This window comes from Fringilla coelebs, assembly GCF_963513975.1.
Source record: "Fringilla coelebs genome assembly, chromosome: 5".
Classification (NCBI taxonomy): domain Eukaryota; kingdom Metazoa; phylum Chordata; class Aves; order Passeriformes; family Fringillidae; genus Fringilla; species Fringilla coelebs.
Genome location: NC_140033.1, coordinates 42880215 through 42898556, shown reverse-complemented (window position 1 = coordinate 42898556; position 18342 = coordinate 42880215). Strand labels below are relative to the sequence as shown.

Below are 18342 nucleotides of genomic sequence, written 5' to 3'. Positions count from 1 at the left end.
TTAGTGTTTTTTACGATGGAGGAGAGATATAATATTACATTGTTGTACATTCCAAAAGATTATTTATTGGGATAGAGACAAGTAATATAATAATTTACCTTTTCTCTAGTTTCTCAAAAGTTCATATCTAATTGCAATGAAAATAGGTGAAGTTAGATGAAAGGGTAAAATTATCATTCAGATGTTTATTTTTACAGCAATAAAATTCCATACATCTTTTCTAAATTATATGACTATGATTATGGCCAAAGCACTAGGAAAAATTCTCAGCTCCAGAGACTCTTCATGAAGAAAACCAGATTAAACTACTGAGTCACCATAAATAAATGTTAATTATTCATCAGAAATATTGCGGGGTTTACATATAAGTACTGTGTTTATGACATTAAATTGTCACAGGTTCCCTGTCAACACCAGAGTACCTACCATCTGTCCATTTTCTTCTCTTTCAGAAAAGAAAACAGAATGCAGACCTTTGTAAATGTTTTCCTGGGATTTTTTATCTTTGAGTGTGTTGTAGCTGCCCCTATCAGTGATACCATAATTTATGATTCTGAGTTTTATGACATACCACTTGGAGAGCTGCCTCATCCATTTGCCTATCATGAAAACAAGCAGTCTGACCAAGTAGAGGTAAATAGAACTTAATTTATTCTGTCTTTCCAAAGTGCATAAATGCAGTAGTTACTGATCAGTTTTTCTTTGCCATGAAACTACTTATCTGACAAATCTTCTCATGTGGTTTCTATTGCCTTTGCAGTTCATTCACTTTTCCCCTAACCTACAAACACAGCCAAAATATATTCTAACTTTTCTGGGTTCTATTTGTGGTAATCTTTAAGAATAGGTGAAAGGTACCATGCTTTCCTCAGGTCTCCATGCAGTTCCACAAATTCTGTTGGAGATCATCATTGTAATTTATCTGTCTGGGTGATGCATGGAGGCACTTGAGACAGGATTTCCAGCATTTCCCATTAAATGAGGTTGTAAAATTCTGTTTCCTTAGGTCTGTGTTCACTACAAATGGGTCAGGCTATAAATGCAAATGTTTTCTCTTGCTGCTACGAAAGTGGCAGAAGGAAGAAAAAAGAAAGGGAAAACATTTGAATTTAAACACAGGAAAGTAAAAAAAATCACTGAAAAAAACCTGTTGAAATTCTGATACAGTATGAGCGGGTAAGATATGTCGCCTGTAGAAGCAAGGGGCTCCACTTCTTGACTTAAATGTTTCCTTCCTCTTCTACAATCCTTTATTTCTTTACAATTACTAAAAGGCTACTTTTTTTTTTCTCTCCCTGCTGATTAGACATTATGTTACCTGAAGGTAACATAAGCACTCTGTGATTCAGGATTGCGTGTGATAGAAGTTGAGTAAAAACTATAACATTTAAATAACGTGGTATTTTTATACATAAAGTTTTAGTGTTTTTTCACATAACAATGCATAATTCATGAAAATACAATCCTTTGAAAGATTCATGATTACAGCAGGAGGGACAGCAGCTATTCTTTCATCATTGAGGTAGAAATTGGATAACAGCTTTGAAATCAAAGGACAGAGACAATTTAAGAATAACTATATTCCAAAACAGGAGAACTGAAGAGATAAAAATAATCTTAAAATTAGCACTAAATTCAGAACCTTATAATTTGTAGGAAATAAATTTTCAATCCAAGAGGGATTGAGAAGAACTTTGCTGCAAGGAACTTACCTTGCCTTTGGCCTGTTTCTCTTGTGCCACTCTTGTGCCCTACTTGATTCTGTTTGAGCTCACTTTCCTGATAATGTCACTAACAATTTTAGCTGCTGCGTTCTATTTCACATTGATTAATAAACCACAGTTTCTATCTCTCTTTGCTCTTAGAAATGAAGCCTTTATCATTCCAACAGAAATGACTTCCTTCCCAGAAATGGGAGCAGTTATTTTGAATGTGCCTGATCACTGAGTTTTTCCCATTCAACAACAGATTTCTTAGTAATGCATTTAATGGTAGGTGGGATTCTCCTGTGCTGTGCTCTCTCTGTGAGGTCCTATAACACCAAAACATGGGCTGGCCTTTTCCAAGTTTCTGAATGAAGGATAGAGATAAAGCAAGGTTTTGATGTTCTTTTCCAACCAAAAGGAAATTCAGGATGACTGATGCTGCACCCAACAAGAAAAGATACAAGATCCCAACATGGATTTTTTGTTTTTTTAGAAGGCATGGAATAGGCAGAGTCAGGGTAAAGTGGTAAGCTTCTTTTCCAGAGCAGGATTATCTTCCATTACTGAGCTCTTCAGACAGCCTTTTTAAAATTCATCAGGTAAAGTTCATCCAACACAGCAGTTGAACAGAATTTTGTTTTGCATATGGATGGACCTCACTGTGAGAGCCTTTTTTTCATAGATGTTTAGCCAAAATCTTTTTTTGCTTACATTCCTAATACCATGTACCACCCAAGAGAATCCTAAGCATTCATAGTTCCCCATATCCCAGGAGATATGAGTGGTTAGTGCTGTAGAAATCAATAAAACTTTATAGACGTGTCAGTGTACTATTTGATAGGGCATGTCAGTCTTGCAAGTTATAATTTAATCTTGCAAGTGATATTACTGATGTCACACAAGTTTTAAGCAGAATATGTTTGATTTCTTGATTGTGGTTATGACTTTACTGCTTTAAATATTGTTATCATAATGATGTGAACAACACAAGTGGATCTATGTGTAAAATATTTATTCAAGGTCACAGGTTAGTTTTTATTATGCATAGTTTACATGATGAGCAATACCACAGAGACCCAGAAAACCAGCAGGCCTTCAACAGATCTAGCCTGTGTGCAGTAACTCTTTAAGACTTGAATTTCCATTTAGAGAGCTCTGAATCATGTATTCAGGCTTTTGAAGTAGTGGAGAAAAAACTCAAATAGCATTTTCTGTGTTGCTGTCTTCAATTTAAGATTTGAAAATGCAGTTATGCGCAAATAGAAGCCATTTTGTTTCATCCATTTTTAGACTCATTGGCAAAAATGCAAACTTTAGCAAGGTTGTGTATCCAACTGATTAGCAGAAGGTCCAAGAAACTGACAAGTTCTAGTACCTCAGATGCATTCAGATGCTACTCCTGATAATTTCAATGTGAATTGAAGTAAAAGTTAACCTGTGCACCTCAAAGAGTTAAACTAAAGCACCTGTGTCAACCTGTCCTTTTCCAGACTATTAGATCCTGTAATCACACATTCGATGTGTAATCACCTACGTGTGGAAAGACCTGAAGATAATTAGAAAGGGATTCTTTCCACTCATTCTATCTTAAAAATTAGGCTTGGCATCCCAATACCATGCTCCAAGACAAGTATAAATCATTCTCTTGGGATATCTGTTGAGGTGGGTTGATCTTAGCTGGCCAACAAGGTGACCATCAAAATGCTTTCTCACTCCCCCTTCTCAGACAGGTTAAGAAATTAAGGTTAAAAACTTGGAAGTTGACACATAGGCAATTTAATGAAGAAAAACAAAGGTTGCACGCAGAAGCAAAGGGAAACAAAAGATTTGTTTCTTCTACTTCCCGTCAGCAAGTGACGGCCAAACACTTCCAGGGAAGTAGGCCTTGAGTACGTGTAGCAGGTGTTCCTGATGACAAACACCCTAATAATAAAGCCCACCCCCTACCCTCACTGCCTCCTTTCTCTCAGCTCTTATTGCTGACCAGATGCCATATCGATGAATATCCCTTTGCTCAGCTTGGGTCACCTGTCCTGGTTGTATCCCCTCCCGAGATCTTGACCTCCCCTGCCCTACTGGTGAGAGGGGAATGCTGGAGAGGCAGCCTTGGTGCTGTGCCAGCATTGCTCAGCAGGTACTGAGCACTGGTGCACTATCAACACCTTTTCAGCTGAAAATACAAAGCACAGCACTGAGGAATGCCATGGGGAAAGTTAATTGTACCCCACAGACCTATCTTCCTCAAATAACTTTTGACGAACCCTAGACGTGTTTCAGGCTTAGTATGAGAATTTACAATCTTAATATAGTTAAGTCAGGGTGACTGAGTCCAAGTTCATGACTTTGCTAATTCTCATACTCTGGAAATATTGTTTCTTGTGTAGAGTGCATGTGTGTATATACATTGGATTGAAAACATTTTTCTGAAAACATTTCTAGATAATGGGTCTTGATGTTCTTCACTTGAAGTCTATTTTTGTCATAGATTCTGAAATTACCTTAAAGTTGGGAAAGGTTAGTAATGTATACGTGGAATATTTTTTTAATGCAAATATTTGCATGGGGAAAGTAGTTGCAGCTGTGAATTACTTGTGAGAATTGTATTGAATCCTCAATCAAACCTATGCATTGTCACGTGTTAGGTGACATTATGGATTATAAAATCTCTGGTTTCCAAGGTCCCAGGTTAGTGAGACATGGAAGACCTAGCTAATGCTTTGCATCCAAATGGAAATTATTACTGGAAAAACTTAAAGTAATATATCACTCAGAAATAAAATGTACATAGAGACATTAAGATAGCAGTATCAACTCTTTCACAGATAATGGCTAAAGAAAGGCAGTGTAGCAGAAAAGCCTATTGTCAAGGAAAGAATTCCAAGGTCCTCTAGGAGAAAGCTACAGCAAAAAAATGTCACCGTAAGTGTACAAGCTTTGTGTTGGATTTATCTTCTGAAACAGACAGTAACAGTATAAATATGAACTGATCTATCTCCCCTTTTCTTTACAGTTCATTAGTATTTTGAATTAATATTTATATCATGATAAGGTCCAGAGGCCACAGTCAAGACTGGGTCTCCCAATTGCTCTGAAAGCATATACAAAGAGAGATTTCCTTCTTTAAAATGAATAGAATCAAGCCAGACTCTCAAAGGAATTATTGTGTGAGCTTCTCACTTTTTACCTCTTTGAAACTAAAACTCTATTTGGAAAATATGTGAGAAAAACAAATTGTGGAGAGAGATTCTTATGAACATCAGCTACTAATGCCTAATAAAATGGCACTGCAATTTTATCACAATGTCTGTTAAATATAATCAGTCAATTTTTCTTTAGGTAGGAAAAACTAAGAAAAATAAGAAGAAAAAACATAGGAGCATCAGAAAAATATTTTCATTGCTAAGATAGGCTATCAGTGAGGCTGAAAAGCAAAGGAGCACTTAATTAAGAATGGTTTTCTTAGCACTGAATAGGCAGAAAAGTAAGGGAGTTAAACACAGGTTGGTCTGGGTCTGTTCACACACAAGAGGTGAGCTGTAAAATATGATCCACAACATATTCAGAAAGAAACACTGTGAAAGTCTAATATTTGATGCATTTTGATTAGCATTACTTGATAGCTTGTTGAATTTGAATCAAACTAATAATAGGGCATTTTGGCACCTGCACAAAGCTCAAAACTCGAGTTCCACACACATATTTGCTCATGTCTGTGTGCATACACTCAAAATGTCTCTCCTGTTGGCACACCACTTGTGAACAGGAGCCACGCTTGAGCAAGAACTCACTCTTGCCATTCTGCAGAGTTGACAGAGGCTTACACTGCTGTTCCTGTCTTTGTGGTTGGTATCTGATTAAATGAGAGACATCAGAGTGGATATACAATGACTTTTCAGAATATCACATACATTTTTTTAAAAACCTATTAATTGGAACAAGTAATGTACAAGTCAGATGGCCACATACCTGATCAGAGAATCAAACTCATCATTTGAAGCTTTATCCCTGAATAGGAATTTTTCTAGTTTTTCAGAAAGGTTTTGACTACAGCTCTTGTTATTCACTTGTCTGCAGTGACTAACAATTGCATTTCTTTTTAAGATAGAACAATAGGAGAAAAGAAGTCTTTACATGCAAATTTCAAGAACAAGTTTAGGCCACTTTTGGATAGGAAAGCAAACCTCCCTGCCTGTGGCAAGGGGGTTGGAAATAGATGATTTTTATGGTCCCATCCAACCCAAACCATTCTGTGATTCTACAAATAACTTCTACCATAATTAGACATTTTCATGTTAGCCTTTGTTAGTTTCAAAACAGCTGTGGGAGAAACAAGTTCCTTTTGATGGGTCAGTGTGTGGGACAACTGTCCCTTCAAGGTTAAAATGACTATTTTTAAGTTTTGAATTTTTATTTGTGTATTAAAGGCATTTTTTTTTCAGTAAAAGAAACACTGAAACAGAACACACTTCAGAATTCTCCTGTGGATTTAAACTTATCACATGTCATACATCAACTTTGATCCTAAAAGATGTAGACATAAAATAGACACATAAAAAAACCACATAAATTTAAACTCCTGAGCCTCTCCTAGTCTTTTGTTTGTTTGTCGCGCCTCTTTTACTATGAGATACAGATACTTAAAGAGCCCATTCTAAAAGGAATTTCTGTAGCCAATGTCTGGAGCTGCTTTTCCGAAGTTTTGTCTCATTCTATACTGACTGTGAAGCAATGCTAATATAAAATAAATACCAGCCTATGGATGGAAAGTAGCAAGTTGGATTTTATCAATTGCATTTTATCACTTACTGATGTGTTCTGATTCTTGACTTTTGCAACTTCCTGGTCTGAAAGTGCCTCTGAATTGGCCAGCCACGCTAAGAACTTTCATTGGAAAATGGAGTCACATTGGATAAATAGAGGATGAGGAAAAAAGTAGGTACTCCATGCAATCTTAGGAAAGACATCACTGTCCTTTGTCATGCTCTGGGACTAATCTGCACTGGTATTCTCTAAATCTCTTGATTGATTCCAAAGACAGAGTAGGGTAACTATTAACCACATAGATGGCTAAAGATAAGTGATGTGATACCCTTTCAGTTTTTTCTTATGCCGTGTATTAAAACTGTCTTGGAAGGCAGATTTGAAGACTTGTAGATATTGGCAAACACACTTTATTGTATTTCTCTACAATGTTCTTCCTGCTTTGTGATTTTTCACAAAGAATATTTCTTAAAGTACCAGATGAAATACAAGTCCACTCCCTGCCTAATTCCAGGCTCCCACCTCCCTCCAAAAAATCCTATGGAAAATAATGCCATTAAGTCATATACAATCATTTTTCAATCATGTTTCAATTTTTTTAAATTTAAGTCCAGTTGCCAAAAATAAACAAACATCTGGAAAATGAGGGATTATTCTGTACAGCATATAGTCCAAGAAACATCTTTGTCTTGTTACAATCTTGCATGATTTATCAAACTTGTAAAAGATACAAAGCTGCATGGATCAGATGACCAATAATGGGAAACAGACTTTTACCTTTAGGTCACTGGTTCAAGTCCAAGTTATGTACAGCAAGAAAATACTGCTCTGAGTCTGGTATGTAAAACACATATGTCAATGAATTCCTATTCTGTTGCAAGTATAAAAATGCAACATCATTATGTTAACATCAATAATTTTTATTTTCTTATGACATAACTGCAGAACACTGAATAGATAAAGCTATTTGGAACAGTTTCCCTAAACCCCATAGTGCATTTGCAGGGAAACTTCTGGGAGACTTTCAACTGTGTATCTGCAAATCTAGGTAACATCCTACAGTAAGAAAGAGATAACAGCATAGAAATGGAAGTACTAGAGGTTAACACCTCCAGTTTGCTACCCAACAGCTGCAGTGATTAATTACTAAGAACCCTCAGAAAGCATAAAGCAAATAACAAATCCCAAGATAGTAAGTTCCATAAAGCATGCCCCAGGTATTCAGAGAGGTGGCAGTCAGTGTAGATGACCAAAACTCCATAATAAGTGAAAGAAAAATTATCTTTGGTTTGAAGGCTATTTACAAAGCCTATCTTGAAAATACTCTTCTACAGAATATCACTTTCAGTAGAACAATAGTTGCATATAAAGACATTAACAGATCTTAAATCTCTGGATTTAATTCCAAAGTTCAGAAGAGGGATTCTTATCTGATTGCCACAAATCTGGTGAAGAAGTAGACAGCATGTGCAAGAACTTTAGTGCAGCACTAACCTGGGTCAATAAAAGTCTGGAATGTATCTCTCCCTCTAGGCTTCCTCCATTCGGAGAACATCTGTCCCATTTCCTTTGTTCCCAAAACCTTCTTTTGATTTGTCCCCAAGTCCATTCCTGGTTAAGCTGTCTACTGTCAGTGCTGCAGATGGTAACACTGTGTATTTGTCTGCACAAAAGGACAAGGTACATCCCTACTCTTACTTACATCAACTCAAGTTACTCAGTTCAGCTGAAGGTCATCTTGCTCATTTGATTACCTTGCATTTTGTGAACTTTGCAACTGTGTTGGGGCATTTTATCCATAAACTCTAATTAGTATTAGCATCTGTGGCTTAGTAGACTACAATGAAAGAATATACAGAAAACCTAAAATCTGAGCCTATGTGGTTCAGAGTGCTTACTGGTTTTTTATTGCTTTCATGTTCTCTGTCTTCAGTGAAACTAATTGATATAAAATATTTGAACCTATTGCCATTATATAACCTAAACCACATTATTTATGTACAAAAAAATTAGATTTTAGGTAGTTATTTGATGTTCTAAGGCAATCCAGGATCATAATGCTTAATACTGCTTGTAATTATATATAGCTATGCTGCAAGATAGTCTATTATGAGATGAAAAGTGTTTTTTTCCAAAATTTTCACAGTTCATAGAATCATAGAATTGTTTGTGTTGGAAGGGACCAAGATCTTCTACTTCCAACCCCCCTGCCATGTACAGGGACACTTTGAACTAGCCCAGGTTACTCAAAACCCCATCCAACCTTGCCTTGAGCAAGGGAATCCATAACTTCTCTAGGCAACCATTTCCAATGCCTCACCACCCTCACAGTAAAGAATTTAATAATATACAAAAGTTTCAGCTTCAAGCCATTCTCCCTTGTCCTATCACTACATGTCCTTCTAAAAAGTCTCTCTCCAGCTTTCTTGTAGGTGCCCTTTAGGCACTGAAAATCTACTTTTCTCTGGGCTGGACAACCCCAACTCTCTCAGACTGCCTTCATCCTCTGGACTTGCTCCACACAGGCCCATGTCCTCCTTGCGCTGGAGACTCCAGTGCTGGGTGCAGTACTGCAGGTGGGGTCCCACAAGAACCCAGAGCAGAAGGGCAGAATTAGATCCCTTGAGCTGCTGGTTACATATGAAATATATATGCATATGAAGAGATTCAAATAGGGATCAAATACAACAACGATTTGCCTGTGCTTGGAATCCAGATGTTAGGTGTTTTCGTTCTTTCTATAGTCTACATACAAAATCAAATTTTAAAAATCCTAACTATTTGGCCAGTCAATTACTTTTTACCTGTCTTTTACAATTATAATTTATGAACGCTACTGTGATTGATTTCAACAACTGGTTCTTCATGAAGACAGAAAAGAAAGCAGTAGCTGGGGGATGGTGTCAAAAAAGGAGATGCTCAGTCAGGTGAAAGACTCAGGATTCAGTTTTGTGGTGGTGTTATGCTAGAAAGCTGCAGTGGATGAAAACTGAAGCAGAATTTTGGGCTTTGGTGCCTTTGCACTTGGAATAATGATACTGTGGCAAAATTTCTGTATTTGGCTGTGTCTTAGAAAAAGATAAGGAGTGCTAAGTGCAGCAGAGGGGTACAGCACCTGCAGAATTAAATGCATTGCTGGTTGCAGCCTGAATTGCTGCTAGCAAAGCCCAGGGTAAGGAAGCAAAAAGGGCCTTTGCAAGGCATCCACAGATGCTCTATCAGCCGCCCGGTGAGGTGTTCAGGTCCCAGGCACACACATGAAGGGTCCGGGTTTCTCTCCATCCGAGGGGCAGGGGGTGAACTGGTCTTGAGGCAGTACAAAGATGAGGGCAAATCAGGGAATAGGGAGGGAGTGGCTCAGGGACATAGGAACAGACATAGGAACAGGGGTAGGAGCCAATGGGGTCTAACAGCTTTTGGGGGAAGATTCTCCTGTCTCCCTAAACTAGAGGATGCCCCCCTGGGTCTCCACAATTAGCTACATTTTTAACAGCACCTCAGATGGGTAAAACTCTATAATGATACTAATTGTTTTAGATTTAAGGAACAAAGAGTGAACTTTCAAAAGGGGCTCTGGCTCAGCTGAACAATATTATTACACATGGGGAAATGAAGATACACTGGGAAAGTGACTTGCAAAGATCACACAGCTGTCTGGGTGATTACAAAATACAACTCTGCCTCTTTGCTAACACAGACCCCTCTGCAACAAGCCTGGCAAGTCCACAATACTCTTTATGAGCGGTGATGGGATACAAGAAGATTGCTATATCTTAATTTTTATCCTGAATTGTCATATAAGAAAATCAACAGAATGTATTTTTAGAATTAGAGTTACCCTGACAGATAGAAATGCTTTGATTAGTTATGTTGATTGAAGGGCAAAAAAATAGGTTTTCTAGTTCCATGCAAGGATCTTCTAAATTTTATAAGTGTTTTAAACCAGGGTTTTATCCAATATTTTTATCTATATCAATTTTTTCATACTACATAATATAGTTACTAATGAAGGAAGTTAACTAGAGTCTTAAACATATTAGAAAGTTGAATGTGAAGTTGGAGTTCAGAATTATTTAGCAATATTTTTAAATCATGTTCAGAATTCTTTAGTAATACTTTAAAATCATGTTAGAGTTCTAAGCAGAGCCTGCACACCTATATTGGATTTGGATTTATGATGGTACAATTTACAATTTTATGGTAAATTGCTTGCCCCCTTTTGATATTTCATAGCAAATTTTCCTTTTTTACAGACAGTTTATCAATTTTTATCACAAATCTAATTTATCTTTAAATAAATATGGAAAAATAATTTTGCTAGCATATATTCTTAGTAATGAAGTATATGCATGTGTGCATACATTAAAAACACACAAAATACAGACAAAAAATGAACAAGTATATTGGATTTTCATTAATTGTTTTTATATCATCAGAATTCATTACAGCTCCTGGATAAAATGCAGCTCCAGCACTAAATCTCAGAAAATATGTGACCTCTAGTGGAAGAATATGAATAACTGCAAGAGAAACAGCTTCCAAGGGAAGCAAACAGTAACAATTCCTTTTAATTTTTCCTAGGCAGATATTGGAAGAAAACTACCTTCTGTAATTCAAGAGAGTTATTCTTCTGCACCATTGACAGAAGAAACTGAGGATGAAGCATCAACACCAAAATTAATTGATGGGTCTTCAGCACAGGGGTCAGGGGTTCTTGGACCCCAGACTCAAGATGGTTAGTAGGAAAGAGAAATGTTTCTGTGTGTAGTGTTGATTTTGAGCAAATCATTTTCTTTTTTACTGAAAATGAGGTACATAGTTTCTGTATGTCTCTTACTGAAGAATCTATCTTGAATACTCCTCCAAAGTCAGATAGGTACCTAGTCAAAAGGTTTCCATACTACTTCACCATGAAAACAACTGTGCCAGTTGTTCCAGAAGATTTACAACTTGAAAATTTGCTGATGGTTGGCAATGCTACCAGTACTTGTCTGTCTTAGATTTCAATATCATTATCAACTGTCTTTACTTATAATGATTTACTACATGTTTTTTATAAATGCATTCATACAAAGTATAATTGAAATGTTGAAGAATTTTACCATGAAAGCTATAAACTGAAAAACTTAAAGAAAGGGAACTACTTAGAACTTTTTAGTAGAGATAATTTTCAGTTCTTCTGACTATCTATAGTGAAATAAGAACTTTATAAATCTTGCAGGGGAATTAAAATTGCAAAACACAGTCTGTCCCTCTCCCACACAAATTTTGCACTGCTAATTTTTGGCATTTGTCAGAAGCTCCTCTAAATTATAGTAGGCAAAGTTCACTGGAGTTATCAATTCCTGTGAGGGATCCTTGTGTTGTATGGTGATCAACATACAGTAACAGGAAAATCCTATTTTCTACTATGCCCAACACTACAGCTGAGTTACATGGAAGAAAAATGAAATGAAAAAAACCAACCCCAAACATAAAACCCAGAGTTCCTGCTCACAAAATTGTGTATTCAGTGAAGTTAATAATTCATAGTCTTATTTTGGTACATACTACAAGTGAGCTTGACCAGGCAAAAATATACACTGTCAAAACAAATAAAAATGGAATGAAAACTTGAAAGAAGATTCCAGAAAAAAAGAAGAAAGAAGGTCCATACTTTTTTTTTCAATTTTGAAAATTACAAGATTACATTACACCCTGTAAATCAGAAGGTTACATTGTACCCTGTAAATATTCTCTTTGATTAATTCTGTATGTCAACATTTTTGAGTACTGAATGAAAATCAAGTAGTGCATTGACTAAAGAAATGCTCAAGACAGTAATGTATCAAATCAGATTTCTCTTTTGTCTTCCTTTATTTTAGCAACATATTTTACTGTCAGATGTTGCTGCTATTGGCCTGTTACTAAATAAAAAGTATAAGGCTCAGTAACATTAAGCCATACTCATTTTTCTTGTTGATATCTTTTTGAATTCTTCCCCTACCTCTGTTCTTTTTCAGTGTCCACCAGACATAGGTGGAAAATACCACTCCTCCAAGATCAAAAATAGGACAGGGTGAAACCCTTTCCCCATACTATGGTATTATGTTGCAATATTATGAAAAAATGTCAGCCATCCTTAACACAATATTCATTTAGGTCTAGATTTGCCAGAATAGTTCAAGATGTGAATATTTTTTTTCCCTGTATCAGACCTACTCTCTGCAGCCAATTTAATCTGTCCTGTCGAGAAAAGTTAGGGAAGACATGAAAAGATCCTTATCTCTAGGGAAATTGTATTCCTGGATGTCCAAGTAAAGATTATCACATAAAAATAACAGAGTACTCTGGTTACTGATTCTTTAATCTTGCCTCAAATGGCAACTCAATAACCTACAAGTAATTGGGACAGATTAAGAAGGCACATCTCTCACGTAGCCACAACTGACCTGAAGAACAAGCTAATCTGCAATAAAAACATTTTCATATTCCTGAATTATCCTACTATTCTATAAATAGCAAGAGCAAACCACCCCATCTGCTACAAGGAGAAAGAAAACATGAAACAGAAAGGTATTTCTGTGGGATTAAAAACTGATAAACAGAAATGCTGATTTATACTCATAATGTACACTCATAATATACTCATAAAAGATGTATCAAAAAGCCAGTCACAAGTGTTACAATCCAGTTGTTAAAATTGTTAGAGGGATACCTCTGCCTGAATAAAGGTGTAAATGAGACCATATGCCAAAGTCAATAGGATGGATTTTATTTAATAGTAAATGTGAGGGACAGAGAGAGAGAGACGGAGGTAGAAAGAAATATAAAAAGGCAGGGGGAGGAGAGAAAGAGAGTGTCAGAGAGACAGATTAGGTAGAAAATATAATTCATCAGCTATTGTTCTTCCATTTAGATGGAAGTTTACACCTGCTAGCTTAAGGGGAAATCAACTTCCGGCTGGTTGCTGTCACCAAATAGTCTATTAGAGTCTGAGAAACAATTTATTAGAACAAGTTAATTGTTCTTCTAGGCATAGGGAGAAAAATTAATTCATTTTAAAAAGAATTTAATCACTTTAGTGTTGCAATTATATGATTTCCTAATCAAAGCAGAATGGGAAGTGAACTTTACCATAGACAAAGACTGATGATTAGCTGCTTATGTGAGCATTTTAATGTAGTAATTTATGTATGACTTTTATTCATGTCCTTTCTAACAAAGTGTTTTCTTTTAAATTCCTTAACAGGTCTTCCCACTTGCCTTCTGTGTACATGCCTAGGGACCACAGTCTACTGTGATGATCGTGAGCTTCACGCTATTCCACCATTGCCTAAGAAAACCACCTATTTCTATTCACGCTACAACAGAATCAAGAAGATCAACAGAAATGACTTTGCTAACTTAAGTATGGATAGCAGTATTATTGAAATCTACTTAATTTTTATTATTTCTGGCTTATATCAAGCCAAAATATAGTGAAATATTTTATATAATGTTTCATTATGGTAAATTTTACACATAAATGCACACGTATTTTGGTAATTTGGAGCCTAACGGTCCATACATTAGATGCAGATTCTCTGTCAAACTTTTGAATTATTATAAATTACAGTGATCATTGATCTTTTTGCTGTTACTTGCTATCATCTTTAGCAAACTAATAAACCCCCCAAATATTCAATTTAATTTCAGGGTTTTTTTTAACTGGAAAAGTGTTTGAGTGTATTTTATAAAGAAGTCAATAGATCAAATTTCTTCATATAGGAATGTGTTGAAATAAAGAAATGTGAAACAAGGTAGTAGAAAATATGTTTATTTCCCTTTAAGTGTCATTTTTCCAAAGATAGTAATTTATAAGTTTCCCAAAACACGTGGAAATCTGAAAACTAAACTTTGAAGTCTTTCACTGAAAGATGTATAAAGAATGACACAGGCAGGGTTTTTTTAAATTTCGGGAAATACATGCTTATAAGTCTGTTGTATCTTATTTCTCTGCCAGACCATTTAAAGAGGATTGATTTGACTGCAAACTTCATATCAGATATCCACAAGGATGCCTTCCGAAGATTGCCCCAACTTCAGGAGCTGGTGCTCCGTGACAATAGGATAAGGCAACTCCCTGAGCTACCATCTACCTTAACATTCATTGATGTTAGTAAGAACAGGCTTGGTCGCAGAGGGATACCTAATGAGGCATTTAAAGTAAGTTTGGATGCGGTGGGAAAGTATTTTCTTCCTCTCTCCAGAGGATGTGGTTAGAAGTGCAGCTTATTCTCATAAGAGGGATGCTCCAGTCCTCCAATCATCTTTGTAGCCCTCAAATGGACCTGGTCAAGGAGCTCCGTGCCTCTTTCTTGTCCTGAGGAGCCCAGAAGTGGACACAGCATCCCAGATGTGCCTCACCAGGGCTGAGCACAGGGGCAGGATCACCTCCCTTGACCTGCTGGCAATGCTCTTCCTAATATACCCCAGGACTCCATTTGCCTTCTTGGCCACAAGAGCCCTGGTGGCTCGTGGACAGCTTGTTGCCCACCAGAACCCCCAGGTCCTTCTCTGAAGAGCTGCTTTCCAACAGACCCCCAGTCTTTACTGCTGGTGCAGGATCCTGCATTTGCCTTTGCTGAATTTCAGACGGTTCTTCTCATCCTATCTCTCCAGCCTGTTGGGGTCCTTCTGGAGTGCAGCACATCCTTCTAGGGTATCAGCCACTGCTCCTAGTTTTGTGTCATCAGTGAACTTGCTGAGGAGGTATCTGTACCTCCTCCCAAGTCACTGATGAACATGTTAAACAACACTGTGCCCAGCACTGAACCTTGAGGGGCAGCATTAGTGGCAGACCTCCCACCAGACTGTGCCATTGATTATTATGTCCTTATGGGATCTGCTGTTCAGTCAGTTCTCAATCCACCTCACTCTCCACTCTTCCAGTCCACACTTCCTGAGTTTGCTAAGAGTATTCTATGAGAGAAAGCACTGAAAGCCTTGCTGAAGTCAGGGTAGAAAATATTCAGTGTTTTCCCCTCATCCATTCTGGTAGTTGTTTCATCTCAGAAGGCAATCAGGTTGGTCAAGCATGATTTACCTTTAGTGAATCCATGCTGGCTACTCCTGATCACCTTCTTATCATCCCTGGGGATGAAGATGGCCTCTGAAATGAGGCACTCTATCACCTTTCTACGGATGGAGGTGAAGCTGACTTGATGGTAGTTCCCTAGATCCACCTTATCCTTTTTTGTAGATAGGGGTGACACTGGCTTACCTCCAGTCCTCAGGTACTTCTTCTGATCCCTGTGACCTTTCAAAGGCCACTGTGAGCAGACCAGCTATGGTGTCTGCCAGATTTCTAAGCACTCATTCCTCCAACAAGTCAAGGGGAAATTATTTACCTATTGAAATGGAATGAGAAATGCATTTTTAACTCAGGCATTTCTTATACAGTTATAATTTGCTTCAACACAATACACTTCTGCAAAATTGAGTAGCCTTCACAAAAGAAAGGAAACAACATCATCATTAAAACTACATCTTTAATAATTCCATAGATATCTGAAAGACATTTTTCCCCTTCATTTTAATCTGAACACCTAACTCTTATCAGCAACAATCTCAGCCTATGCAAATCAGAGTTCATTACTGTCTTTGAATTTCTGTCTTTTTACCATATCATGCTGAAACAAAATTATTTGCTATTCAGTGGGGCTCATTGCAGTGATAGATTTCAAACTTACTTGCCAGAGATTTTCAAATATGTCTTTCATATGTCTGTCCCTGGTTTTTTCCATATTCCTCTAGAATCTGGATGAACTGCAGCATCTTTATATCACTGACAATAACTTGGATCACATTCCATTGCCGCTCCCTGAAAGCCTCCAAGCTCTTCATCTTCAGGTAGGCTACAAAAGAAATGGCTCTTTATATCATGCTCAAAGTGTATGCACAATGCAGAAGGGCAAATATTTATCTTGTAGTGTTTCTTCTTTTTATCCAAAAGTGCTCTTACTTGACTAAACAAGTTATGGGAAACATAAACTTAATTAGTGATTGCAGTCTTTTAGAGAACTAAAATTTAGCTCAGCTAAGTATTCATTTTCAGAATTTGTAATACAATATTTTTCAAAAATCAAATTCTAGAATTACTGTGGTCTAATAGTTTCTTTCTGAATCCTTCCTTTTAACTTTTTCCAGCTCTGCTTCTTTCCCTTTATGTCCTCTTTTACCAATTTACACTTTTGTTTATCAGAGGTTTTTACTTATTACATCATACAGAAAGTCTTTCAGTAAGCAATGTAATGCACCTCACATAATTTAACCTTGATCTTTCAGTAAGTAAATTCATTGAAACTCTCTGCCTGCTAGCTGACTTCCTTTTCAACTGTTTGTGCCTGTAAATTAAATATTCAGTGCTATGTGCTACAGAAAAAAGTTAGTAAGCAGGACTTTTTCCACACCAATTTTTTACTAGCAAAAGAATGGAGAAGGAAACAATTTTCAGCCCTCATTTTAGGTAATGAGATTTTTAGTCCCAGTTTCCTGACAATGCTGTATTCCAGCAATTCAATGTTGAGAATGGTTAGCTGCAAGAATGGAAGCTCAGTGAATGTAAGGCATGTAAAGAGCAATTTAAATCAAAGGAATAAAACAAAAAGCATTCAATTTTGCCAGTATACAGGTGTGAGTTAAACTAATGTGAGAGGGCTGGGGGGAAAGCAATTGTCACAGATCAAATTACAGAATTGTACCTTTGCAGGTTGACACATATTAAGATGTCAGGATGATAATTATGTTTCTATGATTTTTGGACTGGCCTATCATGGATCAAATTTGTCTTAATATGGCTCTTCACTATAATCTGGAAATGAAAATGTTCTATGCTTCTAGCAGGCTCCTCCTTCAAAGCCTGTCTCTGCTACATGGTTTGAGTTACTTAGTTCTGAAGTTTTACATTGGCCAAGAAATTTTCCCCTGCTTGGAAGATTTCTCTGTTGATGACTTGCTGCCACAACTGGGCCCCTGAGTTTAAGCAAGTATCTCTCTAGACACTGAAAATACATCCATAAATAGTGTTTCAGAGTAAAAAATTACTTTCAGGTAACTATTCTTATAGTTCCTTTGTTGTTTGCTTGTTTTCTTTTAGAACAACAACATCCAAGAGTTGCATGAAGACACTTTCTGCAAAAGGAGAGATTTTACGTATGTGCGTCGGGCTCTTGAAGACATCAGGCTGGATGGTAATCCCATCAACCTGAGCAAAACACCTTATGCATACATGTGTCTACCCCGTTTGCCAGTTGGTAACCTCATCTAAGCTACATCAACCTAGATGGATTTTTACAAACATCATTTGTTTGAGAAATATTTCTGTTCATATTGGAATTTATTACTGAGATACTGAGAGATGAAATGCTAAAAGACAAATCCATTATCTACCCAACTGCAAGTTATTTAGCAATATCAAGAAAAATACTTTACTACAAAAACAATGCAAATACAAAATTTTTTGCTGAATTGTTCAGATCTAATGTATGAAGTCTAAATTTAAATAATTTTTACATATTAAAGTCTATTACATGGTGAATAAAGAAATAAAAATAAAATTGTGTACACAATTGATTCTTTATTGGGTTTTATTTTAATTAAATATTATTCCCTCAAAGATATATCTATTTTTCTACTTCTTTCCTTGAAGGTCCCTTCATTTTGAAAAAGTATTAGCAATATTCCAAAAAACATGTTTTCTTCAGAAAACAGAATCTTCCCTTCAGATTACCCTCCCATAATCTATCTATATTTTTGCAGTAATAATTTATCATTGTAATGATGATGAGATTCTTGGTAAACCCTGTTAACTTAGGCTTTTTGGAGTGATGCAGCTATTTCTGCTGCTGGGTTC

At 36.6% G+C, this 18342-nt stretch overlaps 1 protein-coding gene across 1 annotated transcript; it reads left to right on the top strand.

Moving 5' to 3' along the window:
* Positions 1-465: 465 nt before the first annotated feature.
* On the top strand, positions 466-17757 carry EPYC (epiphycan; the record flags this gene model as incomplete). The annotated part of the gene is made up of 6 exons (XM_084205882.1): positions 466-633; positions 11049-11202; positions 13699-13857; positions 14452-14654; positions 16245-16340; positions 17587-17757. The coding sequence occupies 6 exons, from the start codon at positions 466-468 to the stop codon at positions 17755-17757; spliced, it is 951 nt and encodes a 316-aa protein (XP_084062008.1).
* Positions 17758-18342: the final 585 nt, after the last annotated feature.